The following is a 19981-nucleotide window of genomic DNA, read 5'->3' as shown; positions in this document are numbered from 1 at the left end:
AAGGTCCGCACTGATGAAGTGAAGCCCTTAGCTGGGTCAATATGGTAACCAGCCCCCAGATAATGCGGCTGAGGGTGGGGGAGGGTGTGAATAATTTACCATGGAGTAATTCTCTGACAGGTAGTGCCTTTACTCCTTTAGACATAGGGGGAAGGAGGCAAGTGACCGTCCCTGGCCATGTCTGTGTCAAGCCTGACAGATCGCTACTGGGAGGCAGAGGGAGGGGGTTAGGTCCAGGAACCAGGGTGAAAAGAGGCAAAATAAATCAAAGCATTGCATAGGCAAACACGAGTAGACACAGACCAAATACTGATGTGAAAAACATCAACTGACCAAGCATCCAACCAAACACAAAACCAGCGAACACCATCAGAAACAGGAACCTCATCATCGCGATGGCAATTATATTAAATTATATTAATATTAAACCAGGCTTTGCACATAACCTGGGTAAAATAGGCCGGATGTATTTAGGGCTTAATGAATCCATGGACGAAGAACAGGTGTGGGTGAAGATGAGCAGGTGGTGCCAGAGTAAGGCTGTATCCAGTGTGGACCAATCAAGGACGACGAAATTGGCTCTGAGTCTCTAGCACAGTGACTCCCTGACAGCTGAGAGGAGTCCACAGGCTAAACCTGCTGGGAAACCACCTGGAAGAGCTGTCAATACCTGTCTTTGTCTCTGCATACATCAGGGTCTTTAAGTCTTGAGTTCACTACCAAGGACTGTGAAATTTGGCACAGAGATCTGTTTTGCGCACAAGAGAGCAATTAACTAGGTCCTTAATTAGGTCATTAACTGCTTACAAAATTATGTTTACATTTTTACAAATGGCTGGAAAATTGAGTCGGTATTAGGTATTAATTGGTAATAGATGCAAACAATTAACACTATGCTAAGAGTATACATTTTACCATTTGAATGAAATGTATCATGCCAACAACTTAAAAAGTCGCCAGATGGTGTGCAAAGAGAATATTCAGATATATTACAATTTTATACAAGGGCAGTTTAGGCACTAGTAAAGAATTACAGGTGCAGTAACGTTAACATGAGTAATAGTATTTCCAAATTAATAGGGACTAGCTAACATTAAGCAGGTTATACCGTGGTTATACCATGTTATACTAGCATATACAACCTCTGATTCACTATTAAACAGATTAACAGTTGTGATTGAAGTGGTTGAAGAGTGGAAGGGAAGCAGGAATATCAAACAGGATCTATTGAAAGTTTAAGAAAATGAACAAAAAAACTCAAGTACTCACTTAAAATCTCAGGAAGGAACATGGTCTGTCTCCTAGCAGGAAAGGAGCTACTAAATTCAATTAATGAGGAGGAATGAAAACGTATCTATAGATACGCCTGATACTATTGTTATCACCTGGGCAATAGTAGCTAAGCTAAGAGCCGCTCTACTGGGCTTAAAACTTGTCAGGAAGGAGTATTGCAATCTTTTATCTTAAAGGTCTGGTATTAGAGTTCAGACAATGCTATTCATGACAGGAATACCTAGACATTACATTATGATAGCAAATTCAGATTCTAAACTGACTGGAAAGACACTATATAGACAAAAGTATTGGGACCCACCTCTTAATCATTGATTTCAAGTGCTTCATTCAGTTCCATTGCTACAGGTTTAAAAAATCAAGCACCTAGACTTCACAAACATTTTTGAATGAATGGCTTGTTCTAAAGAGATTACTGAATTTGACAATGGTACTGTAATAGGATGTTTTGATATCTAGTGTACTGCTGCCTTCAGCAATGATAATCTAATTTACATTTCTATCTGCTACATCAAGCTTTCAAAATGGAGTGAATTAAAGTCTGCAAAGTTATTACACTGTCACCACAGCTAGATCACTTGTTCAAACAATGTTTGAGTGCTTCTACCACCCCCAGAGTGTTCGGATCCTTCATTTTAAAACTAACACTGAGGAGCTGCACTCTGTAAAAATGTTTATCAACTTTTACCTCAACATACTGTGATTAAAAAAGGCAACACTGTGTGTGTGATACTAGAAAAAATGTGAGCCACAGTGCAGTAGTTAAACTCGTATGTCTGATGCATGTGTACACAGAAGGGTGATTAAAATGTTCACTCTTGCACTGACAGGATGCAAGAATGACTTTGACCAGCCTTTCAAAAAGTAAACACTGTGCTATACATTTGTTATCACTCATTGATACATTTGTTATGACTCATTGATTTGACATGCTTGCTTGAGAAGAAGGAACAGTTGGACATACTTGGAAATAATAACACCACCCTGCCAATGACATACATGTACACAACACCATGCTTAATTTGCCTTTTTTGCTTTGAGGCCATTTTTATTCCTACTTTTAAAAGCCCCTTATAGGTACTTACTCTTTGATGGCAGCATATCCATAATATATGTCAAGATATTATCCTGCCCTCCAGTTCACCCCAGGAGGGGGCGGGGAGGGTAATCCTCCAACCAGGGTGAGGGCCCACATCTCAGATGTGTGCCAATGGCAAGTAATATGACCAGTAATAGTAAGATAATTCACACTTATTTTGCTCTACAGATGATAAGAAATTAAGAGAACACAGTGCACGTAGAGGCAAAGACTTTACATGATCATGTAGAGCCGAATTTCTTGCGCATAGTGGGAAAACAAATCCAAATCTTGTGAATGGGACGTATGATCTTTCTATTAATAGCTGTGCACAGAGAAAATCTCAGAAAGGTCTCCATGGGATTAAAAGAAAGGTTAAAAACAAAGATAGGGAATGAATATAATTAGAGAATGCCAAACCAAACACATCAAACCCAGCTCCATTCATCACTTATGACACCCCCCACCCCCCTATAGCCACTATCTATTGTCAGGTTCTAAATTAAAATCTTCCTAACACAGTGGAGCCTTATTCAGACTTGGGGATCACTATTGTTTAATGGATACATGGGGAAAAGCCATTTTTCTAGTCACCACTGGGGTAAAATGGTAATTTTCCTGTGTGAGAATTGCATCTCCCACTTAGTATGGGAAGGATTGCATGTTCTGTCCATTTGGTAAGTGCTGGGGGGGGGGGGGGGGGCATTAGAGATATCATGGCCCATTCGATCCAGGAGAAATTAGTATTGAGGCTAGTTCACCAGCCCAAGATGAGGGTCAGAGGCCTGCTCCATACACACATGGGTTCGAAATGACTTTGGTCCAACAGCAGTCTAAGACAACAGACGGCTGTTGGTGACCACGCTAGGATGTAGACCACATGACAGTGGCCCCCGGTGAGAAAGTCATAATCTGATCAGCAGTGTGGCACCTCTCCACTCTGCCAGCCAGCTGGGCCCTCAGTCTACGCACTGGGAAGTCCTCCAGCCATTCAAACACAGTGAACAACAGTAGCATATCAGCCATGACAAAGACTGAAGTTTGATATTATCTTTATATAGATTTAATCAGATTAAATCTATATAAATAAATAAATTAAATATATATATATATATATATATATATACTTATAGTGTGTGATATTGGAAAAAGATATGAGGTGCAATGCAGTGGTCAAACATAGAAAAGTCATTAAAATGTTTACTTTTGCATGGTCCATGGTTGAGATTTCAGTTTCATAAAGGTATAATAACATGTTTAAGTGGATGCATACATGTACAGTCATTTGGAACTGTACACACTCACCCATGGTAGAGATTGCAGGACTTCACACAGGTTCGCCCCCGACTGTAGTACCTGCAGGACAGACACTGGTCTGGTCCAGGCCCCCAGCATCCTGCTTCTGAGCACAGCTTATCACACACCATTCGCTCTTGGGCTGTTAAACACACACACACACACACACACACACACACACACACACACACACACACACACACACACACACACACACACATACACACACACACACACACTACTAAAATAGCTGCTTTTGTCTTAAAATAATTGCTGTGAATGAGAAGATGATTGATTATGACAAATACTTAAGTGATAATTACACACGTCCAAACAAGCTGTAAATGAACTAGATGCTTCACTGCTTTATAGAATAAACTAGGCATAATTGTCTTGTAGTTATTGACACTGTGTACTGGCTTCACCACCTGCAAACTGTGTGCCACTCCCATCCCATGAGTTTGTCCTCCACTTTAAGGTTTCAAACTCACTGCAGATTTAATTGAAAATATACATAGAAATAACCATCAGGCTGAATTTACCACAACTGCTGAAATACAAGCATTTCTTCATAACACACCACTTCCTTTAATCAGGCATGTCACACTGGCAAGCTGTTTCTTAGATTCTTCAAGTTTTATTATTTACCTGCTATCACTAAGCATGTGTGCAGACTGGGCTATAGTGAGGGCAGCAGCACTGGTATGTGAATCTGTCTCTGCTGTTGATCAGCATGGATAAGAGGCTAATGAATGAGGCAGCTGAGAGAGCCAAGCCACTTTGCCACTAGAGCGCTAATTCCAGCAAAGCCAGCCTGGCGAGGTGGTGCAGGTGGGAAGGAAACAGCTGTCTGCATGCCAGCGTCTTCATCTGCCGCTAACAGGTTGCTGCATGGAACGTCCACCTTGCTTTTTAATCAGCCTCCACATTCATGAAGGAAATGTTTAGATTTCAGTGTCCTAGATTACCCTTGATAGCACACTTTTTAATGTTTCACATTTCAACAGACCTATTTGTACGCAGGGCCAGCTCATCAACTGATGAAGTGAATCAGGGAAATAGATGTCTGCACATCTGTGCTCAATTTTTATATCAGTCTAACAGGAAACAATTTTTTAAGCTAAATGCCAGGTATTCATGAGCAGAAAGCAGTGTCAAATTTTTAAACCATATAGTTGCTGATTTGCAAAAAAACCCAAACATTTTCAAAACATCCTGTTATCAAGATTTCAAGTTATTCAAGATTGTTGTTTGAAGCACTTAGCAAGTAAATGAGATAAATAAATAAATCCTTATGTTTGTTCTTTGTCAATTGTCACCGGTTTGTCAATTGTCTGCCTCTACACATCATGCAAAACTGCAATTTGTCATTTTGCAACATCAGTCAAACTGCCCCACCCAGTCAATGTCCATTGCAATTGTATGCACTCCATTTCCATATATTTTAACTATATTAAGATATTGAGTTTCCTCAGCTGGCTGAATTACTCCAACAGCCCTGTCTAATTTGTGAAATAATACTGGATCCTTTGCCCAAACTATAATAATGCAACTTGTGCCACCTAAAACTCAAATTTTAGCCAGTTGAATCAGAGGTACATAACAGCAGCTATGTAAAAAGGATAAATATTTAAAGAAGTGAGGTAAAGTTTTCATCAAGTTTGTAAGTTCACTCACCGCACTCTCGGGGGTCCCTGTTGCTCTTGAGCAGGGCCCTCTGGCCCGTGGTGCGGAACAGGCCCGTCCAGTTGATGGTGTTGTAATAGCAGAGCTGGCTGTTATTCGTGATGTAGACATTGCCAGCACTGATCTCCTGCAGGGACTGGAACTGTAGTGAGGAGATCCAGCGCTGCTTAAGGATCAGCAGAGAGATTCCGCTGAGAAGGAGAAAACAGGGGACATTGATATCCTGAAACTGGTTTCACCAGGAGATAGCAAAGCATGGCAAAGCATCTTTTTATCTTGTCCAGAAATCACTGGTACTTTCAAAGCATTTTTTAAAACTTTGATAGAAACACTTAATCTAAGTATTACCACTGTATGTAATACTGGATACATCCACTTGCGGTATATTAGGATACTGGTTAATGAGTTAATAAGTCACAGAGTGGAAGAATAGGAGGGACATGCTTCTGTGACTATTTAAGAAATAAACCTCAATAAACTTTATGCTCAGATCAACAAAGTCCAAGACATGACCTGAGTTCAATGAGATTCTGACAAAAATAGGCCCTTACTTGAATCCGACGAGATCAGGAAACATAAACCAGTAATATATATTAACAAAGGCTTGCATATTAATCATAGGAACCATTTCACTGCATCAAAGGGGCCATTTGAAGGGGAGGCAGGAGGAAGCCTGAACACGACAAACTGCTTCATTAGTATGATCAGCATCAGGACAGCGAATGCTGCTCTTCGCTTTCCGAGCTGCTCTGGAGAAGAGCCAGAAAGCCTCTGGGAGGACCCAAGCAGGACCCAGACAGTGCGAGTTCAGGGGGCCTCTGCCTATGGGTGCTACGATCTGGCATCAGTTCAGCCAAATTAATAACTCTGAATAATTACTTATGGTAATTAATACCACTGGCAATGCACACGGATTGATGGAGATAGAAGCCATGATAAAGGACAGAGTTGATTTGTTAGGCCCTGCAAATAATGGCTTGCCAAGAAGTGCAAGTGGAACATAGGTGGAATGGGTGGGAAGTCCTTCAGCTTGGTTACAAGACGTGAAGCAAAACCCTCATTGAAGATATAAAGACAAAGCCACTGAATCCATATAGATGGATGTCTGATGTTCCTCGGCTTGACGTTCCTGATGACCAAATAGCAGTTTTCTAGATTTTGCATTTACCCTTACCTGTAGAGGGATCTTCCTCCAATGGTTGCAAGGTTGGAGAAAACAGCCAGGTCTGTCATGTTCTCTGGCCATGACTGAATATTTAGGAAACCTAAAAACCAGAGTTAGAATTATTGAGTTAAAATGGATTGATGTGGGAGCAAGTGTGTTACATTCAAAGCTTATTTACAAAGTATACTCATGCTGATAAAAGGAATAAAATGATAAGAACAACTGAAGAAGCAATAAAGTAACGACATTTAAATCACCCCACAATAGCTCCTTATGTACTGATGCTTTTCTAGTATTTTCTGTGGTGGCAAAGTAAGCTCATTTAAAAGAAACATGTCCTGTATGGAGCCCAAAACCCTAAATGCATAAAGAAATTTAAACAGTAAGTCAAACGAACGGGTTTCATTATTTGCCAGCAAGCGCACCCCGGTGACACGTGTTAATGATCGGTAAAACTTCAGCAGATAAGTGTGCCGGGATGGTGGGCTTGGTTGGAATGGTGGAGGGAGCATCCCCCACTCTTTCTTCTTCCTGGCGTTTTCATTATGAGGACGCTGTTTCGGCCCATTAGCTGTCTGGCACAGAGTTAAATGTGACAAAAGGCTGTGGCAGAAGATACAGCAGGTCGGACCTTTTACTTCCAATTAGATGTAATCAAACAAACAAACACATTACAATGCCACACAGGAGATGAAATCAGAGTAAAAGAAATTGTCATATAAAAAAGTGATAAAAGTTTAGTGGGACGGAAAGTTTTCCTCTTGGTAATATTGTATATAGCACTCTCAGCTACGGCATGATGCTATACAGAGCAGAGAAGTGATGAGGCTGTATAGTCATGTTTGTTTGTGCTTTATCAATGTGCCAACATTGTACAAATGTGATTATCCAAATCAACTGTGAAATTATGTTCTTTATGTTAAGCAGAATGCATCACTGGACATGTCTGTTTACCTTTATATTAAAATGCTTATCAAAATCACTGTGAGTTTTGGGTGATTTAGCGAGATTCTACCAAATAAAAAATGTCACGTGTTCACAAAGCCACTTGCCAGCTTCTTGCAGATCCGAGAGTGCAGCAGACGTCTAAACAAGGTACCCTGTGCCTGAGATCGATGCCTCACCTGTGACTTCTTTGACTGTGCGGAACACACTCAGCCTCTCTGGGTCCAGGGCCCCGATACCATGGTACATGTCCCTGTTATGGAGCCGAGAGGAGAAAGATCAGAGGCGAGGACATGACAGCACCACACCTATGAGCGTGTGGGCTCTCCACCTGTGGTTAGGACAGGTGACGCATCATAAGTGACTTCCTGGGATGTGCGGAAGCAGAAAAGTTGGTGGATTGAATGCTGAACCAGCTGTGTCCTATAAGACTGTAAGTTGCACAACATGTCAGCTGACAACAGTGATCTAGTGGTAAAAAAAAAAGCTGAACCTTCATTGTGCTCCCAGACACTGAAAAGATCGTGAGTCAAACACATAAGCCAAGTATATTTACCTATATTGTTATTATTTCCTGTAAGCTAAATTGCAACTTGATTTTTAATCGGACCTTTTATTTCTAATATGAATTTAATTAACCAAACCACCTTTAAAATTACTAAAACCTTTAAATATATTTCCAGTTGGGTGTAAAGTGATATATGTCTGTGTTTGCCTCCTGATGTAAAGCCTGGTTTATTAGTTTGGTTTTGGTATACAATTGGATAAGTTGTTGTATAATTTCTGTCCATTCTACACAAATGTTTCATATGGACTATTCACTGCTTTAAGATGTTAAGTAAATTGAAACTGACCTTTTATCATTACTAAATGTAATTAAAACAAGATGGGATATTTACCATTTGAATACTCTAGTGGTAGAGCACATGTGCGGGGGACAGTTTTGGAACTCAATTTGCAATTTGTAAGGCCGTTTGGTTTGGGAGAGCAGTGACAGGAAGTGAAGAGAATATGAGAATGTAAACTTCCTTTGGCCATTTGTGAAATGTAAACAGAGAAGGGAGGAGAATGCATGTGTTTGGATTGCCATCGCAAATGCAGAGGTCCAACTGCAATGTCAGTTTTCTATTCAATAGAATGTACTGTGAGGATTTAAACTCTAACCATTATAATAAATATGGTAAGTGAAATAAAACAGTATTATAGATTTGGGCTATGATCAAACAGTCAAATTGATATGTTGGAAATACAACATTATGTTAAATATACTGGTAATTATATGCATTGGTGGAAAGGACAGGACAATGGGACTGGTGTGATAAAAACAGGAGAAAAAGTGAGAAAGTGAAATAACCTCACCCCTTGATCCCAGTGATGAGGAAGATCAGATTTCCATTGATTTTGGTGCAGTTGACGAACTTGTCAATGTTACTGGAGTCCACAGTCTGAGCCATCTGCAAGCTGCCTGTACCAATGCCATCGCACACTGAAATACAGACATGGCCCAAACACAACACAGGCTGATGTAACCAAAAAAAAACATCATCAGTCATCAGAAATCAGCAAGACAGACATGACCCAAGCAAAACAACACAGGCTTACATAATCGTGAGAAAACCTTAGTCATATGAAGTCAGCAAGAAAGACACAACCCAAGTGGACCCCAGACATGTTTCCCATCAAACCACAGTGGAGTCTAAGGATCTTCATATTTATTAACTTGGCTCCCAAAGTTATAAAATTGTCACTTTTTATTTGACAGCTTGAGAAAGACAGTGGCAAAGTAGCCATTCAAAACACTACAAAATGCCATTATTCATTTTGACCTTGTCACAGTTCCTGTCGACAACACAGCTTGTGTTTCAACCATTGGCTATGTTGAGTCAATGAACTCACTCATGGACTACATTTCCCAGGAGCCAGTAGGAGGTCACATGAAACGCTTGCCACCTTGCTCCATCAGTTCACTTCTGCAGAAAGCACATTAATGTGAGATAATGGGAAGGCCTGTCCAGTAAATATGGATGTTGGAGTTTCACCTTTAGGACATATGTCAGTGCACGGGATGCACATCTTGACGCGGTTCTCCTCCACCTCCATCTTGTTGCTGGGGCAGGCCCGCACGCAGGAGCTGTGGTCCACCACAAAGTTATCTGTAGGGAGAGCACACAACAGGGCTTTGCAGTTTGAAACGCATCACACTTGCAGCACCACACTTCATACATCCATGTTACATGATTTGGAAATTAATAATGCTGATTATTCACATCTCACTTTATTTCCAAAATCTCAAAATGATGTATATAATTTATTTATTTATTTTTTTTGCCTTCGAGGATAGGCATGATGGCTATGGTGACACTCACGTGGGCATTTCTTGACACAGAAGGCTCCGTAAGTGTATTTGGCTTTGGGGTTGTGCTCCAGCTGGAAGGTGGTTGGGTTGTAGACAAAAGGCTGAGGACACTGAGTAACGCAGGCACCGCTGTCGTTGAAGTTGGTGCAGGCCTTTATCAGACAAGAACAAATAATAAAAAAGATTAAAGAAGAGATTATTGGGCCTGGAAACCCTCCAGGATGCCCTAATTATATTACGATCTAGAATATGTCTTCCTGTAGTTCATTAATCATACTTGTGGTGACCATTTAAGGGTTTGTTTTGTCATGAACTACAACGTAATGTTCAATTTGGGTAGAAAATGTGAGTAAAATTGGAACAATTGATCTAAGTCATGAAGCAGAAGGGTGAAATGCTGTTCTAATTAAAACTTTTGGCAGGTATACAACCAACAGCAGTGAACAGCAATAACCAGGATTAATCGAAACTCATAAAGCTGTAAATAATAAGCACAATATTTCTACAATGTGGTGAAATCTCTGAGTACCAGAGACCCATTGATAACCCATAATTTCATAATATTGATACAATTATTTTATACTGTCTGTTGTTTCCAGTACTGTACACATACTAGCATTGCTAGCATTAAAGTCGCATGATTTGACTGCAGTTAGTTTTCAGGAGGAAGCCAAGTTATGAACTAATCAATCAATCATTAGGGCATTAAATTAAATTAAACTGTACTGAAAGTTGACTAGTCTAGAACCAGGCTTAATATTGTTTCAGTATTTCAGTACTAACTCTAAAACACCTGTATCTATTAAAAACGCACAGTAGAAAGGTGTGCAGATGTATGTATAGAAAATGACTGCTTGAGAAATGCAACCCACAAAGCAGTCTGTGTCTTTAGGTCCAGAGCAGCCTCCAGCACACTCACGATGGCAACAGTCGCTGACATAGGGCCCAAAACAGCGGCCGTCACACTGTTCAGCACACACCGTCTTCGTCACTGGGCAACACACACAATCTGTGTTACTGAAACATTACACAACCTTAACCTTACCTGTATATAATTCATATAGCACACACCGTCTTCCACACTAGGCAACGCACACAGTCTGTGTTACTGCAACACCACAATCACAATTTTGATGTTACATATATATAATTCATATAACACACACCATCTTCTTCACTAAATAAATACATACATCCCTCTTATTGACATTTCCCTCATACAACCTTACATGCAATTATTCATATAGCATGCACCGTCTTAGATACCCAGACAGACGCAGCATTAAAGTGACCGTAATTCATACTGCACTCAATCTTCAGTTATGTTACACTTTTATAACTTGTACAGAACTCACTGTCTTTGATACTCATTTAGAGATGGGTGCAGACAAATAAATACACTTAAAATGGAGTCAGTGTCTTTGATGTAACAAGAAATTATAATCCAGATTTTTAGTGCACATCTCTTCGCACATGTTGTCTTTGCTCTCTTTACTGTGGATAATGTAGTCATGGGTCCACTTCAATGTATCTTATGGAAAGGAAAATACAGATTCTTCTGTTAAATTGGTCCAAAGAAAGTGAATAACATCCTACACCTGATTCCTAAGGGATTCCATTTCAGGGAGTTAATCTCAGAGTGTCAGATGAGATAAACTGAAGAATTGTTTTAAGGTGACACTACTCTGAGAGGTAATTCCACATTAAGAGGATTTTTATTATGAAATAAAAAAGGACTATATCTTTCTTATAAGTGGTATAAACTCAGCAGAGTAATCTTAAACTCAGAGTCTCTTCTTACAATCAAGAGAGACTATTCTTATTATAACCACCAAACCGAATAATAAAAACTCAGGAAATGTAATTTGCTCCTTATTAAGTAGAAGTCGCAGAATAAAAGTCAACCTCTTCATCCTGTTGTTTGTCACCCCTAGTCAGTCCTGCCAATTTTTTTTATTTTTTATTTTTTTAATGCAGTTTTGAGTCTAATTGAACTGTAAAGGCTGAAGCACTCCAAACACATGACAGGAGAGTTTTTGGCTCCCGACCTTTGCCATTTTCCCTTCACCTCATCTCCTCTTTCTTGCTCTCTCTCTCTCTCTCTCTCTCTCTCTCTCTCTCTCTCTGTATATATATATATATATATATATATATATATATATATATATATATATATATATATATATCTCCTCCCTCTCATTCCCTTCATTCTCCCCCTCCTGAGCTCAGACCTCCCTATGTAATTAGTGTCCTTGCAGCAGGGATAAAAAATCCCACCCCCTCGCCTGCAGGTCACCATGGGAACTGTGACTCTGACAGGGAGGGCTCCTTGTCCAGCCAGGAGTCAGAGTTTCCAGGCCACAACGGGGGAGGAGAGATGGTGAAAAATTGCCCCCTTTTTTGTATTATTTTTCCAATATCTCCACTAATGAAACTCTAAGCATCTAAGGCTCACAAATGTCTGTAAGACGAATACTTAAATTCATTATATAGACTATTTATGAAGACAAATGGAGGGCAATAAGATGTTACAATATTCAAAAAACACAATTTTAGGCTTGGTTGTTTAGTCTGACACTGACTGGCTGATGCGTGTTACTTCAGAAATCTAAGATAACTTTTATTGTTGTTTCTGTAGCTTTCATGGCTGTTGTTTCTGTAGCTTTCTAGACTTTGCCTTGTGGTGCAGTTGGCTGGACATCAGAGTGGTTTGATTAATTATTTTCCAAAACGATGTCACTAAACACATCAGTATTTAGCATGATCATTTAGTTCTCTTGGTGTGTACATCTGAGATGCTATTTTGAAACACAACACATTGAATGTTACGTTGATGAGGTAATAACACTATCACAATGTGATAAAGTAACAAAGGCGACCGAGCAACTTGTCATGGTGTGTTTGCTTAATTAGCTGGTGGAGAGCTGGTCACTCACAGCTTTGGCACTGTTCCTCCTGGTGACCCCAACATCGTCCATTACAGGATCTATGACATCGTTTGCCTGTGGAGCACATCCGACATCATCACTGTTCAACTGTCGTTACCGAACAGGTAGAACATAACAGTTCATTCAAAATGTTAACAAAAAGAAGTTCTTCATTGTTTTTGTATCAGACCTGAATGGATTGAAAGAACCATGGATTGCTTTCTTCATCCCTTTCTTTAATTAATCAAACAAACCTAAAGAATAATAAGGTCTGAAGGATCCATAAATATAACAAGACAAAGCAATATGTTGCAAGATATGCCTTCACTGATTACGGTATTTCAACAGTAAAATCACTTTCACATCATATCCCAAATCCCTTTTAAAAGCGACTTTCATAAACCTAAGCACAGAAAAAAATAAAATAAAAATAAAAAATCTTACATGAAAAAAGCTCACAATAGAAGCTCACATCCACAGTTATGAAGTTAGAAAAGGATCATTGTAAGGATGAAACAGATGAAGCTAAAATCACTTTTCATAGAAAACTCATCAATTACTACAAAAATGCACAAAATTTATGAAGTAGTTGATGCACTGGTAGGGGGGGTATGCGTGCTGTTATTTTCTCAACTCTAAAAGACCACCCACTTTTTCCCATGGCTGCTCCACCAGAGCAATATATAATTTAATAGAAGAATACATTAGCTTCCATATCCTTGATGTTTTGTAATATCATAATTGCTAACTGAACAGCACATGAACTTTAGAATATGTTTAGTGCATTATGTTGTCTGTAGATGGTAGGTATTATTTTATGGTTTTTGCACAGTATAAAGCTGTATTAGCACAAAAAGCCCCCTACAAGTTCCTATCAAGCTACATTTTCCATATTGGAACTACAAATTAAGTACACTGTCTGCGTAAAAAGTGATCTCTGCACCACAGTATCTATCATTTTGCTCTATAAAATAGATCTAAAATGATGAAAATACTTAAATTTTAGCCATTTTATAACAGTAATTCAATGTGATGGCATACTTTTGAATGTTCAACTAATAATCAATTTTTATGGCATTAGTCAGCCAAATTTCCTCAAATGCTCATAAAAACAGGGCAGAATTTAGAAGCACCTTCAAATTATTAATAGCACAGTATAAATCTGGAGTTTACAGTCTTCTAAAGCATTTCAGCCATTTTCAGCCTCTTCCCTTTTGAAAGTTGCTTTGTTTCAGCACAACTGATAACAGCATGATAACAGCATCCTCAGCAGTTTCCAATTAGGGCAGGAATTATTGAAGCCTGGGAAGGCAGCATTATTGCACACTGCTGTGATGCTCCAGATGAAACAGCATCACTGTCAAAGCAGAATATATGTTAAGTGGGACAGGACACCATGCAGGCTTTGGCACTTGTTGAGGAAGCAAACATGCCAGTATTTCGGGGGTTAATTGCCTGCCTGGTAATTACAGAGTCAGACTGAGCTTGATTGAGAGTCGGCTTTTCCTTTACTGAAGGGTTCGGCAGACTCCATTTTGCTAAGGGCCTCAATTTGCCAATCTTTGATGCACATGCACACACGCACACACACACACACACACACACACACACACACACACACACACACACACACACACACACACACACACACACACACACACACATATGGACTCTTTTTTAGCTACTATAATCCTTTGTTCTTCACTGAAGCCCAAAACTTGCATACACTTTAATTTCTTTTACTAATGTAGTTTCAAGATGCTAATACATTAATGAATCAAACAAGCAAGAAGTGTGTTTACATATTGTTTCACATTATGGCCACGGTGTAAATTCACATCATCTAATTTTATTTTTTATTCACGTTCTTGCTAGGATTCACCAATTTAACACTTTTGCAAGTTATTGTTGTATAATGTTGACACATTATAAGGGAACTGAAGAGAAAGTACTGTGAAAGAGCACTCTGACTCCCCTACTCTTAATTAATCCTGAGAGAGACTGAAATTACACAAAAATAATTATAAGAGGGTTTTTTTTACCCCCCTGCAGGGTTTTTCTTAAAAAAATGACAGAATAAACATAATAAACATGCCAAATTTGATAAGCTGTTCAATAGCAAGTCATTTATTGTACACAAAATGGATCACATCACAAGAGCCTGAAGCACATTTATGCTGAGAGAGTATGTTGTTTACTGTAGACTGTAAAAATGGTTGTGAGGCGATTTATAATGAATCTCCAAGCAGTGTGTATTCCTGTCTAGTTCATATTATCACTAACCTATCATTTCTCTATCTCATGTCATGACTGGTGTTATAACTGATTATAGATCAATTGGCCCTGGTAGACCAGTTATGGCTTGCATACACAAGCTCCGTGGAATACGCACATGAATTGCCGCTGTTGTTAGAAGGCACCACAAGCAGCTCAGCGTGGGGGTTCTTCACAATATCCTGCCAGTGAATGGTGTCTGCATGGCAAAGGAACTTATTTTGGTCCACATACACACCACCATTAAGGATTTCTGAGGAGGGAAGAAAAAAATAATCTCATGTAGTACAGTATGATGAGCATTCATTTTGACTTAACAGAGGAAAAACACTTAGAAGCAAAAGCAAGCATCAAGTTTATTCCAGTGCATCTTTCCAATATGAAAGCACTGTAGCCTACTTTTTGAACTACAAAATAATAATCCAGTGACAGTCACAGGGTTTTCATGTGTAATCAAAGTCACATTGAATGACATGTAGTCAAAATCACAACACTGCTTTGACAGATTTTCAGGACAAAAAAAACAAAGCAATCAGCTATACCTGGTATGCATAAAGGCAGCTTGTAAGAGATTGGTGAAGATTATGAAAGTGTGTACTGTCTGTCCTCCTGCTCATCAGAGGCATATGAGTTATGAGGATGCCATATGTTTTCAGGGTCAGAGGTGAGGAGTGACGCTCGGTCTATGTATTCCATTCAGTATATATTCAACTTATTTTATTTCTGTCTCTTAAGGCTCGTTCAGAAGGACATGTCCCAGTCTCAACTTTAAATTAAAAAAAAATGCCTTTCCACGATTTGATGTGATTTGTCCAGATCTGATTGGCCGTGAAAAGTGGACAGCCCATCCAATTCACGCCCTTCATTTCCGCATGAGCAATTAGGACGCTCAAAGGGGGTGGGGCTGGGAGCTGGTTGGGGAGTGCGAGGTGGGGTATAGATGACTGCTGTCTTCACTGCGGCTCTCTGTCTGACAGCCATGAAACGCCTTAGCAGTGGGAAAAGAATGTTTTCGCATGGCTCGTCCTCGCCATTACCCACTGGCCATCTCTCCTGCACTAGTGTAAGTTCTCCCCAGAGGAGAAACAGATGTCTCGACTGCTTCTGTACCCGGCCGGTTTTCTGCTGGGTGTTCTGAATGGCATCTCAAGGAGAGTGCCCCAGAGCATGCTGGGACTGCACCTATTTACACCCAGAATTTACACATTAAAGTCACACTCATTGTGTTTTATTAATTTACACATTTGTCTTGAGTGCACTGTTGCATTGCACGCTTTTAATGTGTCCTCTTAATTTGCAGTAGGCAATGGCTGCAAGAGTGTGCAAAAAAAACCCAAAAACAAACAAAAATGAAAAACACTGCTGTACCGTTTCCTTACCAGATCACTCAATGTAACAGAAAACTAGCAAGTTGTACAACAGAATCAAATGCAGAAAGTCAATTGTATGTAGAGTTCTGTAGAAAAACTAGCCCAGTAAGACACTGTGTGGAGAAATGTGAATGAGATGTAAGGGATGATATTGATATGATGAGCTAAATACTTTATGGAAAATTGTATTTCCTCATTTCATATACTTGAAAATAAGTCTATCTTACCAACCCATAATATAGTGTCAGTGCTGCACTGTTGATTTTACACTGTGGCAGCAATGTAAGTTTCTATATGAATCCTAATAAAAAAACTTTAAGATAACGCAAAATAAATTCTTCTGTTTTCCCTTTGGCATAAAAAAGTCAAATTTATTAAGCAGTCAAATTTTCCTCAAAAAGACATCCACCCCATAGCTTCAATGAGAGCATCTGCCACAGAGCATCCACCATAGCGCTTCTTCATGCTCCTTTTGAGTGTTTATAGTTTTCCAGTTGTTTGAGTTCTTGGTCCTCATTTCTGAGCACTAGCTGTGTTACTGCTGGGTCAGATTAGTCCTGAAACACTTTGCTTGCCCTCTCACTCTGTAAGCAATTTTTGTTGCTAGATTACTCCTTTATTCCATTTAATTAAATGTCAGGATCAGCACACATTACCCACAGAAAACGCCAGACGCCTCTCCTGGGACTGTCACATCTAACCCATTCCAGTGGAGTGACGTTTTTGTAAAGATGGCCACTTTTGTTTTTATTTCATTCTCAAATAAATCTATATTTAGGTGAGATGCATAAAACATGACAGTAACATGCACAAAATATGTGACACAGTAATTCCTATTCATAAGGTTACTGTAGCAATAATTAGCATACAAGTATCAACTTACCAATGTACTAAATTCACCTGAGCTCTAGTTGAAAACCTATCAAAACACTAAAGACAGTTGATTGACTAAGTGCAGTCTTTAGACCAGCAGTATGCTAAAAACTGCAAGTTACACAAAAATGTAACTTTCTGTAACTTTCACCAAGGCGGGAGCTGCCTGGTTCCACAAGTTGATGACATCAGTGCTTCTTCTAAATCATGGCAGGACAGTTATAACTCTCCTCAATCTATATTTGTTTATAGTTTGAGCTTGAGAAAGGCACGGTATAAATTAAACATACTATTATTATTATTTCTTCCTCTGTAACACTTAAATTTGCATTTCATATGGCAAAAGCTTGCAGCATTCTGAGGTACCTTTCAAGGAAACCACTTTGCTATTTGTGTACTGCAGTTACAAAGTTCCCCACCATGCTTAATCCAAACAGTCCAAAAATGTGCCTATTACAATAAATTTGTCAATTATCTAAGTGATCATTTGATCATTTGCACGTATGACCAAACTCTGTTACAAAAGATCTTTCAGACCTTATCAACTACTGTCCAGGACATTTACCTCTGGACAGATTCAGTTTTTTTTTCTTTTTTTTTGCTGAATGATGTTCTTTTATGAATTATGTCTGTAAAGGAGGTCAAAACACGTAGCACCATGTATCGCACAAATATGCCAGCAACTCACATTTATGAAAGAGGAAAAGTGTTACCATGGTGCAATTTGTTGTTAACATCACAATAAATTTGACAGTAGGTTTTACACATTTGGTCTAATGTTTTCCTGTGCAGAATGGGTATGTGTATTTCACCAAAATGTCATTTGTAAATCATATGTCCTGTATAACAAGTGCAACCCACGAGCGATAGACCTGGGACATTAGAACTAAGGTATATGTGTTTTTTAATTTTAGTTATGGAATTTTAATTCTCTTTTAACAACCTTTGCAATGTCATAGTGAGGCTAACAATACTGAAGTTGAATGGAAGAAGAAAAAAAAAACTAGAGAGGTAGCTTTTTTACCAGGTAAAACTCTGATATATATAAAAAAACATAAGTCTTTTTTCAAGAGTGACCTGTGTCTGGACACACATGAATATACATGGGTGGAAGTGATCTATGAAGTACAAGAGTGTCTGTTGAACTTCGTATAATCCCTCACAAAAGCACCGCTGCGAGATATGGGGAGCTCAGCGGAGAAAGATAAAAGTATAGTCTCGGTGGACCCTGGCTCGAGAGAGCGGAGAGGTGGAGAGAGAGAGAGAGAGAGAGAGAGAGAGAGAGAGAGAGAGAGATAATTTAACATTCCCTTAGCAGAGGGCAAAGGGGTCAGAAGGTCAAAAGTGAGCAAGGTGTGATGAATGTCACCAGATAGTCTACAAAATGTTTGACATGCGCAATGTAGCTCCAAGTCCAGTGCATGATTATTTCATTCATGAATTCCTCATTCATGAAGTACAAGTCATCTTGCCAAAAGAACAGGAGAAAGACAAAAGAGTAAACTACAAATCCCATAAATCTTCACCCAATAACAGTAATTTGAATGAGACCACTGAGCACATTAGAAGGAAGTAAGAATGAAAGATGGGGTTGTCTTTCAAGCAAAATTAAAAGCACAGAGAGGGGAGAAAGGGCTCACGCCAGCCAGAGCACTGGAGTAAAACTGCATTATGGAGTCGTTTGAAGGGCAAATGCTCATAATGGAGCCCCTATCCAGTGGAGAAAATTGGGACCTTTTTATATGCACTCGTAACACTAACCATCCAACTCCAACTGTAAACACAATTTAATCAGCTCAACCAACAAGAAAAGCTGCGAAAATCCAATCAGTATTTACCAATAAGAGAGTAAAGCACAAATTAAAGGTTACTAATGCTAAGGCTAATAATAATAAAAATAATAATAATAATAATAATTAAAAGAAGAAGAATACATATCATTATTGTTATTAGATTTAAACTATTAAGTTTACAAAAAATCATTAATTTTGGTTCATTTTTAATTCTACACCAGGACCAGCAAGACTGGCACTTGGTGGCACTGACACCCATTACTGGCATTTACTGCAAGAAATGTTACTGCCTGGACTTCAAAAAGAAAACCCTCAGTGTCTCTCCAGGAGTTTTCAGAGTCAGCCGGGAGGAGACAGTTTAGCATGACAAATGGGGGTGTTAGTATAATTGTGGTGTGCAGAGGTAGAACCCCCTCTTTCCTCAGTGCCCTAAATGGTAATTAGGTTTCAGGCCTCTGATTGCATTTCACCCATCCCAAATCCTATTGTTTCCCAATGAGTCAGGATGAAAAATGCCACCCGCTGAAGGATTATGGGATTCCTCATAATGGAGAGAATCTGTTAGAGGATGAAGAAGATAGTGAAGGGCTCCTTGGTGCATCAAAGACTCTTCCTCCAGGGCCACTCAGGTAGTGCCATTTTAAGAACAGAGATTTGCCTGGGGAAAAAAAAAATTGACACTATATCGGACCTTACAGGACTTAAAAATAGTGATGACGCAAGTTCACTCTTGATTTACCATGTCCATGAACTGAGCAAAACCCCAATTGGTAATTATGCAGTGGTATATTTATGTACAGTATAGCTATACATTTGTCACTTAGGGTTACTTGGGTCATGCTTGTAATAATTAGTAGAAAACTGAGATATGTGATTGTATGAAAATAATAAAAAAGTCATATAAATACAATGGATTCGACTGAAT

The 19981-nt window shown here is 39.2% G+C and overlaps 1 protein-coding gene across 21 annotated transcripts in view; it reads right to left on the bottom strand.

Moving 5' to 3' along the window:
- The window catches only part of LOC113579187 (receptor tyrosine-protein kinase erbB-4), a 165432-nt gene that overhangs the window by 45877 nt on the left and 99574 nt on the right, over positions 1-19981 (bottom strand). For all 21 annotated transcript variants that reach the window (XM_081700975.1, XM_081700987.1, XM_081700977.1 and 18 more), the window contains 10 exons: positions 15139-15273; positions 12756-12821; positions 10692-10810; positions 9830-9971; positions 9503-9616; positions 8823-8949; positions 7643-7716; positions 6528-6618; positions 5345-5544; positions 3677-3809 (listed from right to left, as the gene is read on the bottom strand). In XM_081700975.1, the coding sequence (XP_081557101.1) occupies positions 3677-3809; positions 5345-5544; positions 6528-6618; positions 7643-7716; positions 8823-8949; positions 9503-9616; positions 9830-9971; positions 10692-10810; positions 12756-12821; positions 15139-15273 (1201 nt within the window). The remainder of the gene's footprint in view (positions 1-3676; positions 3810-5344; positions 5545-6527; positions 6619-7642; positions 7717-8822; positions 8950-9502; positions 9617-9829; positions 9972-10691; positions 10811-12755; positions 12822-15138; positions 15274-19981) is intronic.

This window comes from Electrophorus electricus, chromosome 18 (assembly GCF_041902795.1).
Source record: "Electrophorus electricus isolate QZ-2024a chromosome 18, ASM4190279v1, whole genome shotgun sequence".
Classification (NCBI taxonomy): Eukaryota; Metazoa; Chordata; class Actinopteri; order Gymnotiformes; family Gymnotidae; genus Electrophorus; species Electrophorus electricus.
The sequence above is the reverse complement of the archived record's forward strand: the minus strand, read 5'-3'. Positions and strand labels throughout refer to the sequence as shown.